General features: G+C 40.4%; 1 protein-coding gene across 1 annotated transcript; it reads right to left on the minus strand.

Moving 5' to 3' along the window:
* Positions 1-5,716: 5,716 nt before the first annotated feature.
* LOC111867469 (pre-mRNA cleavage complex 2 protein Pcf11) lies at positions 5,717-13,800 on the minus strand. The gene is made up of 6 exons (XM_033753042.1): positions 13,722-13,800; positions 13,499-13,631; positions 13,100-13,323; positions 11,278-11,501; positions 8,567-8,738; positions 5,717-5,976 (listed from the first exon to the last, which is right to left on the minus strand). Exons 1-5 carry the CDS (start codon positions 13,798-13,800, stop codon positions 8,601-8,603), a joined length of 798 nt encoding a protein of 265 aa, XP_033608933.1. The 3' UTR covers positions 5,717-5,976; positions 8,567-8,600.
* Between the last annotated feature and the right edge of the window lie 11,961 nt (positions 13,801-25,761).

The raw sequence follows: 25,761 nt of genomic DNA on the forward strand, positions 1-25,761 counted from the left end.
GAAAGGGACTAACTATTAGATACCACTGCCAGTAAGAGATTGGAACCTCGCTGGCAGAAAGGGGCTGATAGTAAGCACCAGTACCGGTACGGTATGGAGACAGCAGAAATTAAAAGGGGGGCGCACAATGGACCAGTAACCGGTCTAAGTGCATGGGGAAACCCACCCCCTCAATACGGAATACGGAATAGGATAGGAAGAAGTTGTGTATGAGGGAAATGTCGTTCATTGCATACAACTGCTGCCAATCTGTCACCGTGTTTACCCTTGGGCATGCCTAGCGACTGGACAGTGGGAACCCTCATGCCTACTTGCAGCAATGCTGCTGAACAGAGAGCCTATATCAAATTTTGTTTGAAATTAGGCAAAACAACCAGAGAAGCATACGAAATGATGAAAAGTGTGTATGGTAGTGATTGTTTGAGTCGCTCGAACATTTTTCGATGGTATGCTGTATTTCCTGACGGCAGGGAGGACATTGAAGACGCTCCACTTGCATCAAAGCCGAAAACAAGTCGCACTGAAGAAAATGTGAAAAAAGTGACCGAAATCCTTGCATCAGACAAATGCGTTTCTGCAAAACTCATCGAGGAGCTTTTGGGAATACCAAAAAGTACTATGCATCAAATTTTGACCGAGGATTTTGGCAAACGGAAAGTCTGCGCACGGTTTGTACAGCATGCGCTGCAATGAAAAACATGCCAGAGTGGAACATTGTAAAGACATGTTACACAAAATTTACAAAATCGATTGTTACTGGTGACAAGACATGGGTTTTTTTTCTCAATATGAGCCTCTCACAAAGCGGCAGAGTGCAGCATGATTGAGCCCAAAGACGCCAAAACCAAAGAAAGTGCGCATTCAAAAGAGTTGAGTAAAGACACTGCTAACCGATTTCTTTGATTCCAAAGGAATCATTCACAAGGAATTTCCGCCAGAAGGTCAAACAGTGATTTCTGATTATTATCTCGGTGTCCTCAGTGGTTTGTGGGCGAGAATTCTTCTAATTCGACCTGAATATCAAGAGCAAGGTTCCTGGTCGCTTCTCCACAACAATGCCCCACCCCACAAATCGAAGATCGTGAGTGATTTTTTGGCCAGAAAAGGGATCACAGTCCTTGATCATCCTCCGTATTTGCCAGATTTGACTCCAGCAGATTTCTGATTGTTCCCAAACGTTAAGTTGGTGATGAAAGGAGACCGTCACGACACCACCCAGGACATCCAAAGGGAATGTACCACAGTTTTAAATGCGATTCCACAAAAGGAGTATAGTGACTGTTTTCAAAAACTTTTCAATCAATTCCAGCTATGTATTGATTCAAAAGGAGACTATTTTGAATAAAAAGAGTGACATTTTGAAAAAAATCACGTCTAGTATTTTTAATGAACACAGTCCTAACAGAACCTGGACACACTGTGTATTTCTCTTTCTATTTTGCTTTCATTGTAAAGCTTGGTTGAGGGATTATGCTACAAGCCGGAAGGTTGCAGGTTCGGTTCCCGATGTCATTGGATTTTTATATTTAGCTAATCCTTCCAGCCGCATTATGGTCCCGGGGTTGACTCAGACTGTAATAGAAATGAGTACCATGAATATTCCTGGGGGAAAGGCTGACAACCTCACCACTGTGAGCCGATTGTCTAGAAAATGTTGGAGCCTCGACGTCTCATAATCCCATGGGTCTGCATGGCCTGTTACAGGCATAGCTTTACCTTACTGGGGTTCTGAAAGCAGTGAATGTTAACATTTAGGTCTTTTCGGTTACGTCGTGTAGTTTCGTAGATGTGTGGGATGTCGATGGACTGTGGCGGCATGGCAGGTGGTCCTAGGATTTGGGTTGCTGCGGCTGGCGGGTTGATGCTGTTCCCACGGTCGGTCTCTTTTAGGATGTAGGCCGACTTGACCATGTCGGCTGACACAGTGACGTGCCTCTCGCTCATGAGGAGTTGCAGCGTCTTCTCTCTCCGTGACAGCAGCTGGTAGGGGCCACTGTAGGGGGGCTCAAAAGCCCAGCGCGTTGTGTCCTGCCAAAGGAAGACGTGGGTACACTTCTCAAGGTCGCTGTGCACGAAAGTAGCCGGGGAGGCGTGGCGTGCTGCTGGAACTGGTCTGAGGTGGGCCATGTGCTGGCGGAGTTCAGTGATGAGATGCGCTGGGTCTACAGGATCATTAGCTGGAGCTGTAATTGTAAGCACTGATTGGATAGCGCTTGTGTTGATGTCTAGAGAGCTGGGCTGCAAGCGATGTATAAATATTGCCTGTTTTCGGTGCACTGCTGGAGTTGTCTGTTATGCGCTATGGGAGATTCCCACAGATGGATACCAGTGTTTCGGAGGAACTTACAGACCCTCTTCATGACACACGGGTATTTTCTCTACTCCGAAGATGAATGAAGTAGGATTTTCTGAAACGATTACCAGTGTAGAAATCTACACGGTGCCACATCTGGAGAGACCGCAGTCTTAACGCTTGTTCTTTTATCTGCTGTAGAATAGCATCACTTATAAACAAACCCTGCAACTGTCAGCATTTATCGCGAAGTCAAGATGAATTTGTCACTGCCAATTAGCATTAAACCATGCAGGGGTACATGGCGAGTGTAGGGAGAGTTCCACGTATTCTTAGACTGGACACTAAATCGAACTGAACGATGAACTTCATGTCCTGGCCGCTTTACCACTAGGGAAAATCCTCAGTTCCCAGTAGGCGGATGAATTGGCAAGATTCATTCTGCAAGTAATGGCTGTAGGGCTATTTACTGGAGATCGAACCCCAGTAGTATAGTTCACAAACAGTCAGGTTACTTCGTTGTTTATTTAATGACGTCTGTATTTTGGACTACGTAGCGTCTCTGGTTGGATAATCTGATAAGTAATGACAATGAGTTAGAAAGGATGTGGAATGAAGTGGTCGTGGCCAGTTGGAGATGCTGTCAGTTGTTCGCCTGAAGACAAACCTCTGTCAACACAGTCGGCTTCCCGGCTGAGATTCAAACCACTGATCTCCGGTATACAAGTTAGAAGCGGTGCCGCTTGGGCAAACCGTAATCAGTGTATTTCACCGTGATGAAGCTTTTAGAACAGAATATAGCACTGCTGTTGGTTCCGCTTTTAGGCCTCTGAACAGTGCGGATGTGTGCAGTGTTGCCATCATGAGCATGAGCAGAATCTATGGAATCGTTTATAGGATACATGGAAACGTTGAAAGTAAATTACAATTTACAATAATTCAGCATTTCTAAAACTTGTAATGGCAGACTACCATTATGCAATGTTGTCCCATAACGAATTTCAACAAAATTTCAATAACGATGTCTGATCCAAAAGAAACGGGAATTAAACTGATGAGATTATAAACAGCTTTACACCTTGTGTTTTCACATCAGGAATTTCTCAAAATGTTTAGACACATGCTGTCATGCAGCAAACACCTAATGAACAATTTTATTGAAAAATACCATTATCTGCACTTGAGCCCTTGTATTAATTTTATACCTGAACACTAAACACTAAAACACTTAGCATTCCTAGGAACTGGACAGAGATTAGAGTCACAGAGCAGAAAACACCATGTGGTTTGGGATCATTAGCAACAAGATATTTCAAATATCTTTTAAGCACCCCCAAAACCTTCTGAGAATGCTGAGGGCCCCCATCTGTTGCAAAAAATTATCTAACACATGATGCACTGGGTGTGACAATGAGATTCTTGGGGGATATGTGGGGTAGGGTGGGGGCAGGAAGATATGAAAAATTTTAACAATGCATCTTTTTCATATTTCAGTGTCCACTCTGCTGTCCCTGAAGCTAACCTATTTCAAACCTACACAGCTTTGCAGATACACTCAACTCNTGAATAATTTAATATTGTTGTTTGCTTTTTCGTGGCATTTTCCTTTTTACGGATATCCATACGAAGCCTACGTAATATTAGCTTGTCACTTAATAAACTGTTCTCTTCACTCTCAAGATAGTCTAGTAAGGATTCCAAATGATTAAGAGCAACAAGATATGATATTTTCTTACCAGCAGCACTGTCCACCTCTTCCTCATTTTCACTTTCTTCCCGCTCTTCTGGCTACACCCCCACTGAACTTACAATTTTGTCACTGCTTAACATTTCGAAGCCCGGCTCACACGAGTTTCTGCTTAATACTTAACATACTTCCTTTTACACCCTGATATTTTGCTAACACACTTGAAGATAGAACACTGTGTTAGCATAACGGGACCAAAAAATGCAGAGCTCAGTTCACACTAGTGCGAAAATAGTGTTACAACTCACCATGTGAAACAAGAGTGAATGAATATTAAACAACATATAAGCCTCAAAAAAGCCCCGGTAGCCCCGGTTAAGCCGCAAACCGGTTTGTACAACCTGGATAATCAAGAGTTGAGTGTATAAATACATGGTATTCAGCATGAACATATTTTGTTTTTAAATTCCTGTACTGTATGAGTAACACATATGCGTAGCATATGAGGTTCTCACAGCAGTGGTTATGAAGTGTTCTTTTTTCTGGGATATAATGCTGTGTAGTCCGCTGAAAGTTGACCAACATTTTGGGCTGCAACAGACTACACAGTATTATATCCCAGAAGATAGAACTTATATAATGCAATTCAGATTTAGCACTATATGAGAGATCATCTAGTGATGAGGTTAAAAAAGCAGAGAATTTTACCTCCATGCTCCAATCTGTCTTTATGGTATGGTTCTTAGGTAAAAGAAATCCTTCATAGCTAAGTAGCTGAGGAAATGACAATCTCTAATGTATCAAAGACATGTAAGATATGAGGTTCTTAGTGGTGAGCAGGGTACAAGGGAAGATGCAGACAGCACATATAAGCTTACTCAGTACATGGCATCAGACAAAAGAGCAATCTTCAGTACCACAGAAAATCTGTGCTTTCCAAATAAGTTGTGAGTGCTATCTGTGGTCAATGAAGGCACAATAATAGGTCTAGCAAGCATGTTGAATGTACACATGCATCTTCTCCAGGTTTCAGCAGTTGACCAAGTAGCTCCTCAAGTGGAAGGGTTTTGTAAGGGTAGATATTTTCTCACTTTAAGAAAAATTGCACAACACAGACTTGTATGACATGTTATGATGGTACCTGAAGCTCCAAAAATATGGCAATTTACTTTATGCTGGTTTTGAATGGGATCTGAAATGTTCCTGTAATTAATCCTGGGTATACCAAACATTCCCATAATGACCTCACAACTACAAATTATAATGTGAGATCCAGTGACTGTAATTAGTGCAAATGTCATATCTTTCTTGTTGTATTTTATCTGAAGTGCCATGCAAACACTGGTGTTCGATATCTGATTTGAAATTCATGTTAATTGTGCTTATGGTTGACAGAAGTGTCAGTATGAAATGAAATGGAAACGAATGAAGTTGATTACTGTAAACAAGAAGAACCTGAGTTCAAGTCTTTCTATCTATTAAGTTACTATTTATTATACCAATAATAAATAAAAGAAAATATTCCCAGATCCTGAAATATATATATATATTGTACAAGAGGATTGTGTGCAAGTGCCTGTAGAAAGCCATGAAATTAAAGTGGCCACTAAGTAATTTGCAAAAATTATATTTTTCGGAAATGAAATACCAAGAAATCATAGTGTTTGTTTCCTACAAGTATTATCACTAAAACTAAATTTAATATGGAATGGGAAGCCAGAAAAAGAAAGCAGTCTTCATGTAAAACATATTTGTTCTTTTCCAAAAATTATTAACACAGACCATACAGTTAAACGTTTATAGATAACAATAAAAATATTTAATGAAAACACCTTCTCAAATGAAAAAATCAAATTGCAGTTTTCCAGGCATTCACTTACTCTAATCAGATTTGTGGAGAATGCTCAGATCTAGCATTACTATGAACATAACTTACTAACTGTGGCAGTCTCCAATCTTCATCTCAGGCATCAGATGATTCCAGGAACCCAAAATCCTAGAAAGATGTTAATTAAACAAATTTGTTAACATACAGTGCAGTAATATGCTAACTGTAGGAGGTGAGATGGACGGAAATGTTCTGCTCATGTAGGACAGGAACACTTGTCTAATTCATAACTGTTATAGTTCCAAATATAACTATATCAACAATTTAATTTTCAAACACTGAAAGTACTGAATTATAATTTTTGAACCACAAATTTTATCCATTTATGAGTATTCCAAATTTGCTTCAACTGAAAGTTGTTACAAGGAATATTCTCAAGTTTAAAGCTTTTGTGAATCTGCTTCACCTGAAAACTACATATATACATTGCAATTAGCAGTGTTTTGTATTCGGTCCACCTCAAATTTATTCATCAAGGGATAGAAGACTGGCTCTCCAGGGTGTAGAGGCATGTTCAAGTCACCTCCACCACAGCCCTGCAAGTTGTAAAAGGTGACGGAAAGGGAACCCAGTTCCTGGGGGTATAACTGGGCTACCCTTTCCTAGGGGATATAAATAAGGGGATCTGACATCCAGGTTGGGGGAGTTTTGAATATGAGAGAGTAAAACGTGGTCATGAGTCCTGCGGGACTTGGACCTGAGAATGACTGTGCTGGTGAGTACCAGCAGCAATTGTAATCGACAGACACATCCTCTCATCAGAAAGGATGTTACATACAGACTATGACTGCAAGTGTTCAATTGATAAAACTCTGCCCATGAGTCTTAAGGGGCTTGGCATCAATATGAACTGATTTGCGGTAAACAGCGAACTGCCAGTCGTAAAGTGACCCCCCCCCCCACATCATACAGGAAGTCACAGAAAATTGGACCAGCACAAATTGAATATGAATGTTCAACTTGACATCTAGCACCATCAAAATGTGAAACACCACAGGAACTGACACTACAGACATTCACAGTATGGCTTATATAATAAACATTCAAACAAAATTAAATTTTAAAAAAAGTGGAGCTATAAACTGCCCAATACTAAACATACACAGAATAAGATATAAAGTGAATGAAAGAACTTGAAGTTTGGAAAACCATTTTGTGGAAAATTATAGTAACATTAGGAGAAATTAATTATTCAGTATTAAGTTTTCCACTGAAACATTTGAAAACAACAATGCCACCTCCTGGTGATAACAATGTTACCAAACACCAAAGAACTGATGGTAACTAGCAAATATTTAACAGCTATCAAAGAATTTCACAGAAAGTTTCATAGGCAGTCAGGTGCAAAGTGAGACCAAGGTCAGTAAAATATTGCACAAAGCTGGTTTGAGGAAATACTTGCAAGAGAATATAATTTTTGTGCTAAAATTTATAGTTTGTACTCTGCAAAAGAGTGATTTGAAGCTTAATGTGTTCCGGGATGGTGTGCCGGTAGGCTGGTAGAAGGGTACCACTACAACCCACAAGACAATGATTTTCACATTCACCAGTGAAAACTCCACAATGCTTTACCTGCTTTTGTGCTATACGCCACACAATAAATTCCCACTTAATGTATTTCCAAGGGACAATTAATTTGAATACTGAACAGAGGAAATTTAACATTCAGCTATTGGGCCTGGCACCATGGGAACTGAACAATACATTACAGTTATTAAATGGCAGTCACTGCACTACATAATTGAAACAAGAAGGATTAGCAGAAAGTTCCCTGAAAAGCTTACTGCCCATTGAGCTTAAAGATACTTGCAAAGAAAATAAATAACTACTTTATCACTGCCAAAGTAAGTGAATTTTCAGTGTCAACAGGGACAGGTCACACAACCCACTGGAATATTACTACAGAACATTTCTGCATAACATGTGGACAGACCAAAGACTGATCTGTGTAATAATTCCATCTCCTTACTTAAGTAATTTTGGCTTTTCCTCTGAGATGGTGATATTCAGTTTTTGGCAATATTTTAGAATGCCTCAGTAGCCCACTTCTACTGTACTAGTTTCTGTGGTGCATCTTACTGGCAATGAAATATCTTCTTTTTTCATCAGAAAATTTTTCACAAATAATCCCAGCCCCAATATACATATTTCCCTGTATCCAAAAGCCTTCACTCCCAATGCCAATTTCATGGCAGTAGTTAAGAGATGTAACCAAGACAGATCTGCTACTGTGCAGGTAACATGCCACAGATGTCGGTCCTTTAGTTATCATACAGCATACAATTCAGTCTGATGAATGAGCAACATAATGATGGATTCTGTAATAAACTGACGACTCATTCTGACATATGTTTTCCTGACATCATACACAAAGGGAGATGTTCAGATGCTCCATATTCAAGCATCAATTAAGACACACCTAAACTTATTATGACACAAAGTAAAATCAACAGGACTGTTTCAAAATTAAAATTTTGGGCACCTAAGACCTATAAATTAAACCATCTTAATACACTAATATCACTTCCACAAATTGCTTTTATTGTTATACTGCATTCATACACAACATCAAAGTTTGTTCAGTATGGCTGTTTCAAATTTCCACTTAGTTGTGTTTCTGTTTTTCAAAAACCAAATACTGGAATTAAGACGTATGCTTTCAGATTTCTCTGACACACATTATGGCATTTAAGCTTACCATTTGTTAATTCTTCTTATGTTTTATGTGGAATTCAGGTATCCATTGTTTCCACATTGCTTTCTCTTTCTGCTTTGTCATCTGCAATCTCACTGTCTGTATTTCTTTGCTCTTCAACGCCTTTAGTTTCTTGACTGGCACATGTTTCTTCTCCTGATTCCTCCAGTGAACGCTACAATATAAAACAAAATTATATTTTGCCATCATGCTTTTGGTGCAAATGAACTACATCAGTATGTAAAAGTCAACATACCCAAAGAAAACACATGTAAATTATAGGAAAACAAATTCAGAGGTTCACCTCTAACAACATAAAAACAACAATAGCCACGACAATAAACAAGTGAATTGGAAACATTTTATTTACAATATGTGACTTTATTTTCTCAAATAATCAGCAACCCTGAATAAGCTGCACAACCCATATTTAAGTGGGGTAAAAATGTCCATGTGAGTTTATTTTCAAGCATGAGTATATTTAACAAGGTGTCTTCATATCTGAGTCCAATATCCTGTGTTTATTTTGGCTACAGCCTTGTACTTCAGAGGCTCTGATGTCCTGCTGTTTATCTTTTTCCGCTTCCGATATGTAAATTGTTCTTTGTCAGGGAGGGGGAAAAGAACCTCACTATCCATTCCCAGACTGCCTTGGAACATTGGATTCCATGTTCTCTGGCGAATACTATGGGGCTTCAACTAGTAAAATTTAGTTGACACTGCACACCCAAACTGTTGCTTGGGTGCAGATATATGTGCAAATATGCTCTATATCAGGATATCTGTTTATGCATGGATACGCAAAAGGAGTTGGAAAGTTAAAATGGCGCTTGCAATACACAGCATTGCCAACTGCATCACAAATATGCTGCAAGCTCAATTTTCGATATCAGATACATCTCTCTTTTTTTAAGTGTGCAAGATCTTCAAGAAAATACCGTATTTATAAAAGCAATGTCACTAAATTGAGAGAACAACCAGATGTGTAACAACTGTTAGGGCAGTGCCACAGCTCAAGCGATTAGTCGCTGGCTTCCCACTGTGGTGGCCCGGGTTCGATCCTGGGTCTCGTCAAGTGGGATTTATGGTGGACAAAATGACACTGGGGCAGGTTTTCTCAGAGTATTTCGGTTTCCCCTGCCAATCTTCATTCCACTAACTGCTCCACAATCACCCTCACCTGTCATCTGGGGCTGGTACAATAGGCCAGAAGTGGCTGCAGTTCAAGGGACTTAGTCCCACCCCACTAGCATTAAAAAAACTGTTAAAAAGTTCTGAAGTTACTACAAGTTCTAAACCAAATCAAGAATTCATTTTGTTAATAAAGGTATAGTTGTCCCTGTGCTTAACTAATTAAGCATTATGCCATGAAGGTGTATGGGGGAGTGGATGTACAGATCCATATTTTCTTGACCTCAGCAGTAGCTGGAGATGAGTGGTCAGCTTCACACCCCAGCTGCTTTACCCCTGCTACTCACTGGATAGGAGATTGGGTGGACCATAGAGCTGGTCTGGCCAACTCTGAGAAGAGAAAATTCTTGACCCTACAGGAATTCGAATTTTGACCTCTCAGTTGTCCAGCCCATAGCCAGTCACTATACTGACACTATCCCAGTTCCTTCATTTAGTTAATAAAGAAGTACAATTTTATAAGAATACTTTAAATTTCAGAATGTGTGAATTATCTTATGGTAGTCCAAAAGCAAGTAAATAACTGATCATGTTGTATGATACAACATTATCAGTTTTATAAGTCATGTATATATTGATTCTACAAGAGGTAACACTGACCATAAATAATGCACAAGGATAAATTAATTTCACTCTACATTCAACTACGGAAAAACAAGAAATGGATCATTCATAAGCAAAGAAAATGAATTATTAAAATGAGAGTTAAGACCTCACCAAATAAATCATACACGATACATTGTACTTCATATTTTGATGTTCACAGTAAATAACAACTGATTCAGTAAAAAGGACTCATTCTGTTATACACATATTTTTCTACTAGCCCTTCCAGCCACACTTTCATCACTCATAATTTAATACATGCTACAATTTTAATTCCTAATGAATAGTTCCCACTGGTTATTAGACAAACAGATTTTAATAACTATATAGTCATAGAGCCACTTTGACTAATATCAGGAAGGAGTGATATAGGCGAAGAAACCGTAGTGAGAATCATTACAGACAATTCAGGGTTTACTACGTATGTTTAAGTCCAGAAATTTGAGCTGAACAGAATAGGTTAAAACATATAAAACAATATACAAAATAATTTATGAGTGTGAAACATGGTGCATGACTGAGGATGGTGTGCATCAAAAATATCATGGGGTTTGCAGAAACAAAATTAATCAGAAGCCACAGAAATTGTACAAAACATCTAATCTGCTTGAGGATATTCAGAGGAATAAGCTGAAGTGGTTGGTGCACGCAATTTAAATGAATTATGCAAGCAGGTCAGATAGTAGAAGGAAAATGAGAAGACACAGACTTAAATGGCTGGAAGATGCAGAAAATTATTCAGGAGAGCAAAAAGTGAAAAGATGTCAGGAGAAGGGAACAAAGAAGAACAGTGATGTCACAGACATGGTCAAGGTTCTCAGAGTACCATGGAGGCAAGTAGTAAGTACAAGCATCTTGTCAAAATGACAATATAATGTCTCTCAAATTAAGGGAAACATTATAACAAATATACTAACCTTGTAGTCTTCAGAGCAAAGCGGGTGAAATGTCTTCCCATCTACTCGCACGGCTCCACGCAGATGCCACTCTTCAATTTCATCATTAAAAAACTGTTCAAATTTGTCTGAGCACATACCACAAAATGCATCATTAGGATTCTCCCCTGCACAAACACTTGGAACTTCCTGAACCTCCTTTTCTCTCCCTTTTTCAGCCTGCTGCATCTCAAACCAGCATGGTCCTGAAAATTAAAAAGAATTATATGTCGGTATTACAGTACTTTCTGATAGGTAATAACAGAAGTTGATGCATGCTCCATCATTTTATTTTCAACCATCTATCTCAAATTAACAACCACCCCCCACACAGATGTGTTAAACATCCTATCTTCAGCAATAGCTCATTACTGCTATGGTCAGGACTTGGTGCTGCTAGAGGGACTACACGGACTAAATCTAAATGTCACTGTTAATAAACAGAAATCAGCATGCAGCTCTACCTGCTTCAAGCTGGCTTTCTGTTTGGTTTATTCTCTGATCCGAAGACAAAGGTGACATATTCCTCCGAACCGCTGAGAGTTAACTTTCAACAGACTACACGGCATTACATTCCAGAAGATATGACTCTCTATGAATAATATTTGCTTCTGGTTTGTAATGCAACGTGGTTTGTTTTGGATCAACATACTGCATCCCACTTCATGACAGAAGCAAGAAACCAGCAAAAACATGAAGCAAGCCCAGCTGTCTGCTTCTTCCTAGTTTGCTCTTCGACCCTGAAGATGGAGGAACTGTGTTCTTCTGAAACATTGTGCTTTCCTACAACTACACAATGTTACAACCCAGAAGATCATGCTCTCTAAGTGTTACATGACTGCATAACAACATACCATAAGCTGAAATTGCTGATAAAAAACACTAGTCTTTTCTGTTCATGGCTTTTCTAACAAAGATACCAACACACAAACAATAAAACTCAGTTCTGTCAGATACAAGAAGTCCAGAAGTGGAGCATGTACATGAAATGTATCATTCAATCCAACTGACTTCTTTATAAAATTAAATCAATTAGTCCATGGTTTAAATAATTTATTCATTTGATCAAATACTTTTAGTTTATTCATGCGCATCAGTATGTCACAGGATACAAGGCAACAACAACTGGATAATTTCTATAAAGAAACCATGGAGAGCAGATCCACCAAACACCTGTATTGAAATTTTACCAGTGACACTGATCATGAACGCAAAACTCGACACTGCTGACTGCTTCAACCAATCCAGTCCCCTTATCTGCCAACATAATAACCTGCTTCATCACTGTCTTCAAACATCTCCCCATCTCTCTCTCAGGACAACTGGGCAAGTGATACAGGTTTTATACACATGTGTCAAGGACAACAATCAATCTATGTGACAATGAGTACTCTGAATTTCTGTAGGTTTCAGAGATTCTTACAGGGAAATTATGTTCGAGATATGCAACATCACCCCTTATATCTTTTTTGCCTACTTTATAAAAGTAGGCTTACGCGATCTCTAAATTATCAGTCAGCATAACTCTGAATCTGTCCCCACCCCCTTAATTTCTGAATGCCTGAACCAATCTTTACAAAATTTTATATGTACATCATGGCACCTGAGCCCATCTCACAGTGAACTTCATAAAGCCATCCCATCAGTCTGTGTATCCCTGCCATTGCTACGCAAAGGCTCAGTAAATTGTATCTCTCCTTTCGTTGCTAGGCAATGGCTTGCTAAAGATGTTTCCGTGGCAATGAAGGAGACATTTTCTATACAGTCCTCCATGCCATATCTAGGTAAGAATTGCATTTCATACCTATTTCCTCTGGGTCTTCAAATTCTGTACACTGCATCCAATCTGAGAGACTCAAATACCAGTCTCTACTCTGATTGTGACCACTGTCCTTCTGACGCCTGTTCTGATGGAAATGCCAATCCAAATGTTGCCTGTATTTCATACGTTCCTCTGGAAGGAAACGAACGCCACAGGAACTACATGGATTGCCAGAGTGCAGCAAAGCCACTAAACCAGGCTGAAATCTGGAAATGAACACAATGATGATAACAATTGGAGTGTTAATAATATGAATCCAATCCAGAAAGCAGGATTCAGAAACTGATGTTTATAGCAATTTAAGTCTACCACATATTAGTCTTTCAGCATCACAACTGTTCCCAAATGAAGAAATAAGATGTTTAAGTAGTAAATTCTTACACTTTTAATGTTTCAGGCTGACTGAAGTCCACAGGTCTTACAGAATTAGCCTCTTCTTTGTTTTTACAATCTGCATCAGCTTTTCCATATGGAAGAATCCCTGCTGTCACCAGCCTCTCATACAACTCTGTCACTATTCATTTCAGCAGGGACTGGGATGCTGCTCACCTGAGTCACTGGTGCCGGAACACCTGTTACACAAACATTTCAGATTAGGACAAACCAATGGTCAGCACAGTAACAGCTGTGTCTGGGTGGAGTGACCACACTGCTGCATATACCATGTGCTGGGACAGGAACATGACGGCAGTTCCTGGGGTCCTAACCAACCATCCTGAGTCCTGGTTCACTTGGTAAACAAAGCCTGATGCTGGTGCCATCACAGATGGCATCAAGATTGTCAACATTTCCCATGGTAGCTGAACTCTGAGGCACAAATACAACAATAGTTCACAATGCCCTATTTATGGTGAAGAGCCACTGATTCTAACTATAAATTCCCATTAAATAAGCAGTACAATGATAAATATTCCATTACTCATGTATCCAAATGTATGGGTTCTTAACAACTTAATTCATATAGACTTGAAAGGATTCTGATGATGGTGTATACCATCCTTCTTTTGGCTTATTTTGGACTTCATCCATCATCTAGTATGTAAAAGACAAAAGACCACGACGTTTCGGAGACTGGATCTCTCTCCATCTTCAGGTGGGTAGGGAAGGATAAACCTACTCAGTTGGGCCCATTAGAAAGAGCTAGTCTCAATCCAGTCTCCGAAACGCCGTGGTCTTTTGTCTTTTACATACTGGATGATGGATGAAGTCCAAAATAAGCCAAAAGAAGTACAACTTAATTCATGCATACTATGTAAAAGGATCCCTTTTGAGAAAATATGGAAGATGTGACAAACAGGTGAAAATTTTGTGTGACAGGTTTGTACAAGGTCTGACAATAAAGTCTGCAAACTCTCCACAATGTGCTTGCTATGACAGTAGTGGACAGAAACCTCAGTATGGTCTGATGACATTCACATATCAGCATTTCACAGCTGTGTTTTTGTTAATCTATGACAGTCTCTTTTTGCTTAGTGGGGGGGTGGAGTCCAGGTGGGTCCAATTAGCACGTCGGCCACTGATTGGCCTAGTGTGCCTGCCATGGGTGATTATGATGATGGAGAATTTGGTGGAATGAAGATTGGCAGGGGAAACCGAAGTACTCACAAGAAAACCTGCCCCAGCGCCACTTTGTCCACCACAAATCCCACTTGACCAGACCTAGGATTGAACCCGGGCCACTGCGATGGGAAGCCAGCAACTAACTGCTTGAGCTATGGTGTGGCCTTTGGCAGTCTCTTTCTGAGTGGCGTCTATTATTGTCTGAGTGTGTTTTGGTGTCCTGTCGCAAGGATGTCGGAGCTTGAATTAGAGCAATGAACGAACATTAAATTTCTCGTTAAACTTGGCAAGAATGGAAGTGAAATTAGAGAGATATTAATGTAAGTTTATGGGGATAATGCTATGAAGAAAACGGCAATTTACAAGTGGGTAACATGTTTTTCTGAGGGAAGAGAAAGTGTCACTGATGAAGAGAGAACAGGATGGCCAGCAACAAGCTGAACTTTAGAAAACATTCCAAAAGTTCATCGAATTGTGTGTGAAAATCGTCGGCTGACTGTCAGAGCAGAGCAAGTGAACATCAACAGAGAAACAGGAAGATCTTGACATGAGGAAGGTGTGTGCAAAAATGGTCCCAAAGGAGCACTGTCCATGAGGGAGTTTTAGCTAGTGTACAAACAAATGTGCTTGAACATCCTGCCTATTCACATGAAGATAAAGGAAACACGGACAGGAAGGCATTTTGAAGACATTGATAACATCAGGAGTAACAGAGTGTGTCCAGGTTCTGTTAGGAATGTGTTCATTAAAAATACAAGACGTCAATTATTTTCAAAATTTCATTCTTTTTATTCAAAATAGTCTCATTTTGAATCAATACATAGCTGGAATCGATTGAAAAGTTTTCAAAAACAGTCACTGTACTCCTTTTGTGCAATCACATTTAAAACTGCGGTACATTTCCTTTGGACGTCCTGGGTGAAGTCATGACGGTTTCCTTTCATCGCCAACTTAAATTTGGGGAACAACCAGAAATCTGCTGGAGCCAAATCTGGCGAATATTAAGGGTGATCAAGGACTGTTATCCCTTTTCTGGCCAAAAAAATCGCGCACCATCTTCGATTTGTGGGGTGGGGCATTGTCGTGGAGAAGCGACCAGGAACCTTGCTCTCAAGATTCAGGTCGAATTCAAAGAATTCTCGCCCACAAACAATTGCGGACTCCGAGATTGTAATCAGAATTCACTGTTTGACCTTCTGGCAGAAATTCCTTGTGAATGATTCCTTTGGAATCGAAGAAAACGGTTAGCAGTACCTTTACTCGACTCTTTTGCATGCACACTTTCTTTGGTTTTGGCTTCTTTGGGCTCAACCACGCTGCACTCTGCCATTTTTTGAGAGGCTCATATTGAAAACAGCATGTCTCGTCACCAGTAACAATCGATTTTGTAAATTTTTTATTACTTTGGGCCGACCGTAACATGTCTTTGCAGTGTTCCACTCTGGCATGTTTTTCATCGCCTGACAGCGCGTGCTGCACAAACCGTGCACAGACCTTCCATTAGCCCAAATCCTCAGTCAAAATTTGATGCACAGTACTTTTTGGTATTCTCAATACCTCCTCGATGAGTTTTGCAGAAACACATTTGTCTGATGCAAGGATTTCTGTCACATTTTTTTTTACATTTTCTTCGGTGCGACTAGTTTTCGGCTTTGATGCAAGTGGAGCGTCTTCAATGTCCTCCTTGCCGTCAGGAAATACAGCATACCATCGAAAAATGTTCGAGCAACTCAAACAATCACTGCCATACACACTTTTCATCATTTTGTACGCTTTTCCGGCTGTTTTGCCTAACTTCAAACAAAATTTGATGTTGGCTCTCTGTTCAACCGCCATTTTCCGACGAGCGTCAGAACAGTCGTTACATTCAAGGTCAGAATACGTGATGCAGTGAAGTTTGCGCTTTGAAATTATACAGAGCCACAGCTGAAACTTCAAGAATCTTAACGCCACAACTCGCCAACAGATATGGCATTGCAGGGCCAAATTTAAAACAATTTGTCCTAACAGATCCTGGACACACCATGTATGACAGCAGCTTTGAAGGCCATTCCACAAAACCAGTTCCAAAATTGTTTTTAAGGGCAGACTAGGCACTGGCATTGGTGCATAGCTTCCCAAGGGGACTACTTCGAAGGTGACCACAGTGATATTCAGCAATGAGGTATGTAGCACTTTAAAAGCAATGAGTTCACAAACTTTTTTGTCAGACAATTTATGTGCAATTACTTATATATTTCTAAGACAGAAGCAAATTTCATCCACAGAGAAATTACAAGATGAACTTACAAATTATAGATTATTTTATGATGGTTTGTTTTGTTGGTTATTTAATGATGCAGTGATTTCTATGATTGAATAACTTAATAAAATGATCTCTGTATGTGATGTACCAACACAACAAACATTAAATTCTATGGACTGAAACAGTTAACTTACATGGTCTCTTTCTTTGTTGTTGCTTTTGAGATGAATCCCGTTTTCGTTTAGCACCAAAACGTCTTCTCTGACCTTGTCCCCGAGACTTGCCAGTACCTCCTGAATAACACAAATACAGTAAAAAAGGCAAAGGTATCACTGTAGCAGGCCGTGGAGGCCAATAAGGTTGTGAGATGCTGAGGTTCCCACATTTTCTAGACAATCAGCTCATAGATGGCAGCAAGGTAGTCAGCCCTACGCACTGGCCAACCTTTACCCCCAAGAATATTCCTGGAACTCAGTTACACAAATAATTATTTATTTGTAGTTTGTTTAATTACACTGTCAGTAACTCACATTACATGCAGTTGAATGATTGGATGACAGTAAATAATGAATTGTGAAAGGAAGTAAACATGGCATATTTTAAGGCAATAGCCCATCATTTGCTTGGATGGACTGGGGTAAACCATGATGAACCTCAGTCTGGATCAAGTCAGATGCATTACCACTTAGCAAAACCTGCTCAGTACAAACATAGTGAAACTTCATTAAACACCCAACAAAATAAAAGAGTATACTTTGCAAAAAGTCATCAAGCAGCCAAGACACACAACAGAAACACATATGAGACTGCGATAATGTGTGAAATACAATACTTCACTGTATAAAGAAATACTACTTTATTTTTAAACACTCAACATCTTATATACAAGACTGACAATTTCATAGATACCTGGGGCATACAAACTAACAAGAATTAAAAACTGAAATAACTTTGCACTTTACAGTGTCAGGTAAATAAAATACATATACATTATCTAACTCATGGAATTTTTAATGATCACTGAGTTGAATGTTTTGTTCTGGAAGAATCTTCCATAACAAATATATTAAACTCAATAAACATTACGAGGGGCGTTCAAGTTCTAAGGTCTCCGATTTTTTTTCTCAGGACTGGGAGCAGATAGATACATGCGGTTTAGTTTAAAATACGTGTGCACTCTTTGTGAATGCGTGACAGAGATGGCAGAACTCTACGGCACACAGAACTCTAGTGGTAGCGGCGAGGGTGAGGGGTGTTTTTGATACTTAAAATGGCAACGTTTTCGTTACAAGGACAGCGAATAATCATTCGTTTTCTGCACTTCCGTGGTGCTACACCCATTGAAATTCATCACCAGTTAAGTGAGACATGTGGTGATGGTGTCATGAATGTGAAAAATGTGCGTTCGTGGGCGCGACAGTTCAAAGAAGGCCGAACGTCATGTGATAACGAACCAAAACAATCCCGGCCTCGCACCAGCCGGTCTGACAACATGGTCAAGCGAGTTGAGAAAGTTGTTTTGGAGGATCGCCGATTGAGTGTGGAAAACATAGCCCCCAAAGTCGGCATTTCCGTGGGATCTGTGCACAAAATCCTGCATGAAGACCTGCGAATGCGGATGTCCTCCAGGTGGGTGCCACGAATCCTGGCGGATGACCACAGGGCTGGACGCATGGCAATTTGCCAGGCGATGTTGACACATGATGAAGGCATGAATGGGACTTTCTTTTCATCAACTATGACAATGGATGAGACAAGGATGCCGTTTTTCAATCCACTATTGCATCAGCAATTTTCCAGTGGTCAAACAGATTCCTACAGAAGCGTTCGCAGCGGCCATGGAATCATGGTGTCGAAGTTGTGAAAAATGCGTGCAGCTGCAGGTAGATTACGTTGAAAAGTGACAGAAGTTTCAAATTTTTTGTATGATCGTGTGAGAAAAAAAATCGGAGACCTTAGAACTTGAACGCACAACGTATAATACAGTTTAACCATGACAGAGAAGAACTTCATTATAGCAAGGGAACTCAAGCACTGTTAAATTTCTTAACATCACATGGAAACGTCTTGCATAAATGGGGGCTATCTCCAGCACCTTCATTATGAGTGATTATTAATCTGCAGCAACTTTGTTTTCAATATTAGTTGCATCAATTGTAATTGTGTAAAAGAGATGACTATCCACATTTGCCTACTTTACACAATATTATACTAACTGGGATTTGGACATATAAATAGAAGGAAGACATGAAGGATTTAGGTAACATACAATCTAAATATAATTTTAAAATTGATCTTAGAGAGACAGCATTGGATGGTATGGACTGGATTGATCTGGCTCAGGATAAGGACCAGTGGAGGACTCTTGTGAACACAGTAATGAACGTTCGGGTTCCATAAAATGTTGGGAAACTCTTGAGTAGCCGCAAAACTAGCGATTTCTCAAAGAAGGGCTCATCTCCATGGAGTTAGCTGGTTAGTATACACTGAAGAATGAAGAACATGGTAATCTTGCTACAAAACCCTTAGGCTACAGTTATATAGGAATTTTACACTCATCTCAACATGTGATATAATCATGTGATGTGCAGAATCGTTGCTAGGGAATGAGTCAGCAAACACATCTCTGTGGAGACAGATTCTTGGAAACCAGCCCCTTATAGGGTGATGTTTCTGAGTTTACAGAGTATGGGTGATCAGCAAACATTTCCGTGGATACAGAAATGAAAGGTGTTTTCTGTTGGTTCAACCTGATGCTATATTACAGGAAACCCAGATCAAGTCATAGATCAGAACAGAGAGAGATCCAATCAGAATTAGATCAGATCAGATCAGAATTGAATGAGTTCTAGGCAGTCAAAGAAGAAGGGTTCAGCCGAAGATTAACTGCGAGTTATTGTAATTTAGTGTGATTATGAGTGATCATACAAGAAGTGATCAATAAATCCATTTACCAATCCAAACCCCATGTCATTAGTCATGCCCATAAATTGTGACAACCTGTGCCACTAGTGGGATGGACTGGACCGAGAGATTGAATTGTGTAGTTATAGCACCATACTAGAAAAATGGAAAACATGGTCGGAACACTGGAAATCTTGAAAGCCATGCAAGAAATGATGGCAAGGTTGGAAGCCAAGACAGATGTCAACCAGGCAAAGACAGATATAAATCTAAAGGAAATGAAAGGGGAAATAAAATCTGGCAAAGCAGAAATGAAATCCACAGTTAGTGCCATCAAAGAAAATTTAGAGGCTGCAATTCACTCATGAGGACATGGCAAAAAGAGACAATGATCTTCTAAGAAACAACAGAGACATGTCTGGAGTGCAAGCAGCCAACCTCAGAGGAACTGGAGCCCAGAGTGGAGCAACAGGTCCCCAAGGAGCATGCTGCAGTGAAACCTCTTGCAGGACTGAGAGCAGCAGCACAGAGGCTGGAAGCCAAAGGAATGGACCTGGGGTAACTGTGGATCCTGGAGAAAGTTGGCAGCTTCCTGCAGAAGGATGACCAGCCATGCAGGAGCAGCATGGCACAAGGGAAACGTCATCGGAAAAAATTGGACCAGGGACAATGTTGAACGAGGAGCCCCAATAGGACGAGAAGAGACTGTGGAAATGCCCAGAATGTAAAATTACGTAGGTCGTACCGAAAGTCATGAGAAATTTTTTTTTGCATGCAACCTGGGAACAGCAGACAAAAGAGACTATGGTGGTAGGTGGAACCAGATGTTGTGTTAACCTTGAGTGTCTTGTGACATCAACAGCTTGCATGACGTGACCAGTATCACTCCTAACAAAATGGCCGACAACCATATGTTGTTTCGCCAGCGTGCTGTCATTGAATTTCTTGTGAAAGAGGAAATCCCTGCTGCAGAAATTCACCAGAGACTTCAGCGTGCTTATGCAAGTGTGCATGGGTGCGAGCAGTGTTCGAAGATGGGTGAAACATTTTAAAGATGGGAACACCAGCATCGAAGATGAACCTCGGAGCGGTCATCCTCGAACAGCCTCAACTGAACGCAACAAGGAGAGAGTGGATGAGATCATTCAAGAGGACAGGCATGTGACTGTGGACACAATAGCCCGAAACCTCGGAATAGGGCACAGTGCAATACAGGAGATGATTGAAAGCTTGGGCTATAGGAAAGTTTGTGCTCGTTGGGTCCCGTGGTTATTGAATGAAGACCACAAAGGTCAGTGAAAAGCCATCACCTCAGAACTGCTGCAGAGATATCGACACAAAGGCGACGATTTTTTGCTCTGTATTGTAACAGGTGACGAAAGCTGGTTTCATCATTTTGAGCCTGGAACAAAATGGCAGAGTATGGAATGGCACCATTTGCATTCTCCATAAAAATAGAGGGCGAAGACAGTGCCATCAGCTGGGAAGGTGATGGGCACAGTCTTCTGGGATGCAGAGGGGTTTATTCTGGCCGAATTCCTGGAACCTGGGCAAACCATCAATGCTGCTCGTTATGTCCAGACGCTGCACAAGCTCCGTCGTGCATTGCGCGATAAACGTCCGGGACGAAACATCATCATCCTGCATGACAACGGTCGCCCCCACGCCGCTCGCCTCACATTGGAAGCAACTGCAAAGATGGGGTGGGAAGTTCTTCCACAACCCTCCTATAGCCCTGATCTGGCACCCTCCGACTACCATCTTTTCGGATTTGTGAAGGATCAGTTGCGTGGACAACGTTTTGAGACAAGGGAGGTAATTCAGAAAGCAGTGCGTCAGTGTCTTTGGATGGCTGGAACGGATTTTTCAAACTCCCAGAACGCTGGGAGAAATGTGTACAGAGAAGTAGTGATTATGTGGAAAAATAAAGAAAGGTCTGTAGATTGAGGTGGTGTATTTGGTTTGTCAATAATAAAGCATGTTATTTTACAAAAAATGGTTGCTCATAACTTTCAGAACGACCCTTGTAGAATGAAGGACCCAGGCACAAGACGGCAGCTGCATCTTAAATTCAGAGATCAGAATGGTTTGACAGGAAGGCTTTCAGACTGAAGTTTGTGAAGCGATCAGGCAGAATCTCCAACTGGTTAAAGAAAGTGAGGAACTGGACACTGTGGAGGGGTTGGCCCCTCTGGAGCCAGAAATCAGCAAGTGGACACTGTTGAGGGGCCAGCCCCCTTAAAAATGGGAGAAGAGCCTACTCTCAGCTTTAGCGTAAGATGAGCCAGAAATGTGCGAGCACCAGCAACTTTGAGTAATCTGGCCCCCCCACCGTTGGGGGGGGGGATAAAACCAAGCACAGACCTTGGAAAAAGAAATGGTGGTACACCTGTAGGCTATTCAGGATGAACAGTCTTAAGGAGGGAGCAATGTGACTTGTAGACCCACTGCTACGGAACAAGTTGGCAAACACATTTTTGTGGAGATGGGTTCTTGGAAACCAACCCATTACAGGGTGACTTTTCCATGGATATAGGGTACAGGTGATCAACATTTCCATGAAACGGAAATTAAAGGTGTTTTCTGTTGGTCCAACCTGACGCTATATAACAGGAAACCTAGATTGAGTCCTAGATCAGAATGGAGATCAGATCAGAACTGCGTGAGTCCTAGGCGGTCAAGGAAAAAGAGTTCAGCTGAAAATTCATTGTGGGTCATTGTAATTTGTAATTATGAGTAACTGTATAAGGAGTCATCAATAAATCCAATTACCAATCCAAACCCCATCCTATCAGTCACACCCATTTGAGGGACAATAACTTTTATACTGTACACACTGGCTGAATGGAGATCTTGTAATATTGTTTCAGCATCCTCTTATGCTAACTGAAGTATTATGACAGTTGCATTAATAAGACAGCATAAACACTGAATAACCTTGTAATTTCATAAAATTAAAGTTTAATACAGTTTTAAAATTTTAAGATGCTTCACAATTTACTTTATAGATACTGAGAAAAGAATTTTAGTATTGTAACATGGTTAGCCAAAGAGTTGCTAGGTCATGGACTGGTAAACACTTCGCAACCGAATACATACAAGGCAACAACAGAAGAATTGCCGTTTCTATGCAATGACCTGTAAACAGCCTTCAGTTGACTGCATTACAACAATAGAAGAATGAAAGATGTTTTCTATGTGGTCCGTGTGAAGCTTATATAATGAGTACCTGTTATAGCTTAGAAGAGACAGAGAGACTAGTGCAGAGTGCTTATATGAGAAGTGAATGCAGTCAGTCAGTTCTGAGTTCTCAGTAGGAGACAGCCATGGGAAGTTTGTGGAAGACAAGAAGACACACATTCAGTACAAACCTTAAGGAGTGTCATGTGTTAGTGACTTGACACAGGAATTGGATCGATAACTGGATTTACTGAATACTTATAACTCTAAACTACAACTAATTATAATGCTCTCACTAATCCACAAACTTCACAAATCACTATAGGCCACATTACACCTTCTCCGTCTTCCTGCTCATTGACAGGTACCAGTTCCTCTGCTTCTGGGCCCAGGTTCTTGCTGACTGGCAATGGCCTCATAACTCTTCCCCACCACAAGACTCAAGTGCAACTACTAATAAGCATGAAGAAGTCAACTGGCTCACTAACTGACCAACCGACCAATAACCGCCAACAGGTCCTCCCTATACAACCTTGGCACACACCACAGTGAAAAACCGGCTTCTGTGCACCCTCAACTGTTGCATGTGCATTGGATACCACATATATTTGCTTACTGGGCCAATGCTTCACAATGGCCATTCCTCTGAAGATGTGTTTACCGCGCTGCTGTCCTGTAAAGGCCACCTCTTCCTGTTTCACTCCTCTGGCTTCCAGCCATCACGTCACATGAAGATGAGCCAAGCGATTAAGAAGGGCTGTACGATAGTTATAGCTATGGATCTTTAGGCGCTAAAAACTCTTAAAATATGCCCTAAAAAGCAGGAAAATATGCACCAAAAATAAAACAATATGCACTTAAGAAACAGGTCGCTTTATTCAGACTCACCTATTTACATGTATCATTCACTGCAGAAGGTAGCATCATAACAGGCAACTAGAAGTCTTTCAGCGTTTTCTGGAGACAAACTACGTCTATTGTCCATCAAAATGAGTTTATAGGCTGAGAATGGTCTTTCTACATCAACTGATGTGATTGGACAGTATTTATACACTGTCGCCGAAGGTTCGGAACATTCATTTGGCAAAGATACCCTAATTCAACTCAAGTACTGACTAACTGACTGAATCTTTTTAGTCCTGGGTTCGAATTCAACACAATTTCTAACTTGCATTTAATCGCCTCTCCAATTTCGCCTGGAGCGGAATTCAGTGAACAAGTTGCTTTCTGAACGAGTTCAAGTGAGTCATGAAGGAGTGCACCACAAGATTCTAAGCTCTCAATGGCTTTTGAAACTGTAGGAAAATGTGCATGGATAAAATTCACATCTTGATAAACAGTATCACATCCAAACACCGCTTTTGCTTCACGGACACATGTATACCCTTCTTCAAGTTTTACAACCACTTCTTTTACTTGATTGAAATTCTCCTGATAAAATGGAACTGCGGATAACCATGTCCCCCACCTAGTTAGGACAGGTTCAGGTGGCAGAGGAACCTGAGATAGGCAATCTTCGTAGATCTGGATACGAGCTGGTGCTTTCAGAAACAGTTTCTTCCCACTTGCAATTAAATCATTAACAGCTGGAAACTGTGCGCATATTTTTTCTGCAATACGGTGTAACCCGTGCACTAAACAGGTTTCGTGAATAAGATTTGGATAAAATACTTGTAAGGCCTTTGCTACTTTCAGCATATAGGAAGCTCCATCTGTGAGTAATACAAGAACCTTAACAACAGTTATTCTCAATTTCAGATGGCCATAGTAGTTGCAGAGAATCATTTACAAATCTTATTATTGTGCTATGTTTGGTTCTCTAGTAATTTGCAAGCAAAAAGATGAGGGTTGCCGGGTTCATCTGGATGTAGCTTACCAACTACGAAATTTGCTATGTATCGGCCACATAAATCGGTTGTCTCATCCATTGATATCCAGATGCAGTTCCCTCCGATGTCGGAAAGTACACAATATTTCTCCAGAAATGATTGCACAACCGGATTGCTTAATTTATTCCATGGAATGTTGCTGCATACTAAAGGCTTACAAAGATCGGCTGAAAATGTATTAACAGAGGACTTGGGTTTGATCTGTGCAAGAAGTAGTTGTTGTGGTGTGCTGTTCTTCTTCCCCTTCTTTGCAGTAATATGTGCAGTCGTTCTTGAGTGTTGTTCAAGCTGAAATTTCTTTTCACATTTTACTTCCTTTGCGCAAACTTGACAGTACACTATTACCCAACACCCACCAATTTTTTTAATATCTACTGCTGCACTTTTCTTTAGGCATTTTCAGTACACGAAAACTTTTTTGATGTAGACTATTAAAGAAAAGAGTAACATATTAATTGAAGAGGTTTCTCTCGAGACCAACCCTCTGATGCTACTGTCTGCTGTGGTGGTCAGTGGAATCCCAGCCCATCCATTTCGAAATAACTAAGCTAACTGCTTCTATTGTTAAGTGGTAAAAGTGCCGTTACTCAGAGAGTTGAAAATAGCAACTGGCAAGTGATGTCGAAAACACAGGAGAAGCCGATTTTGTTAGAGAATATTAATATTATCCTTAATTTTAAACATATATGCAGAAATATGCTCTTACATTTAGAATATGCAATAACAACCAAAAACCCACAAAATATGCATTTTCATATGCACATATGCATTTTAAAAGAATCTGGGTCCTATTCATTACATAGCTTCTTGGACTTGGAAAGGATTCTCTTAGGTTTAGTAGCGGTTTACAACCATTGTAACCAACC

Source organism: Cryptotermes secundus, unplaced genomic scaffold (genome assembly GCF_002891405.2).
Source record: "Cryptotermes secundus unplaced genomic scaffold, Csec_1.0 scaffold24, whole genome shotgun sequence".
Classification (NCBI taxonomy): Eukaryota; Metazoa; Arthropoda; class Insecta; order Blattodea; family Kalotermitidae; genus Cryptotermes; species Cryptotermes secundus.

Coding starts and splice junctions, on each gene's coding strand:
- LOC111867469 (XM_033753042.1), bottom strand. CDS start 13,800: ATGTTCCTGTCCCAGCACATGGTATATGCAGCAGTGTGGTCACTCCAC. Junction 13,632..13,721: donor TGTTACTGTGCTGACCATTG/GTTTGTCCTAAT, acceptor TGAAATGAATAG/TGACAGAGTTGTATGAGAGG. Junction 8,739..11,277: donor TTTGCTCTGAAGACTACAAG/GTTAGTATATTT, acceptor TTTATATTGTAG/CGTTCACTGGAGGAATCAGG.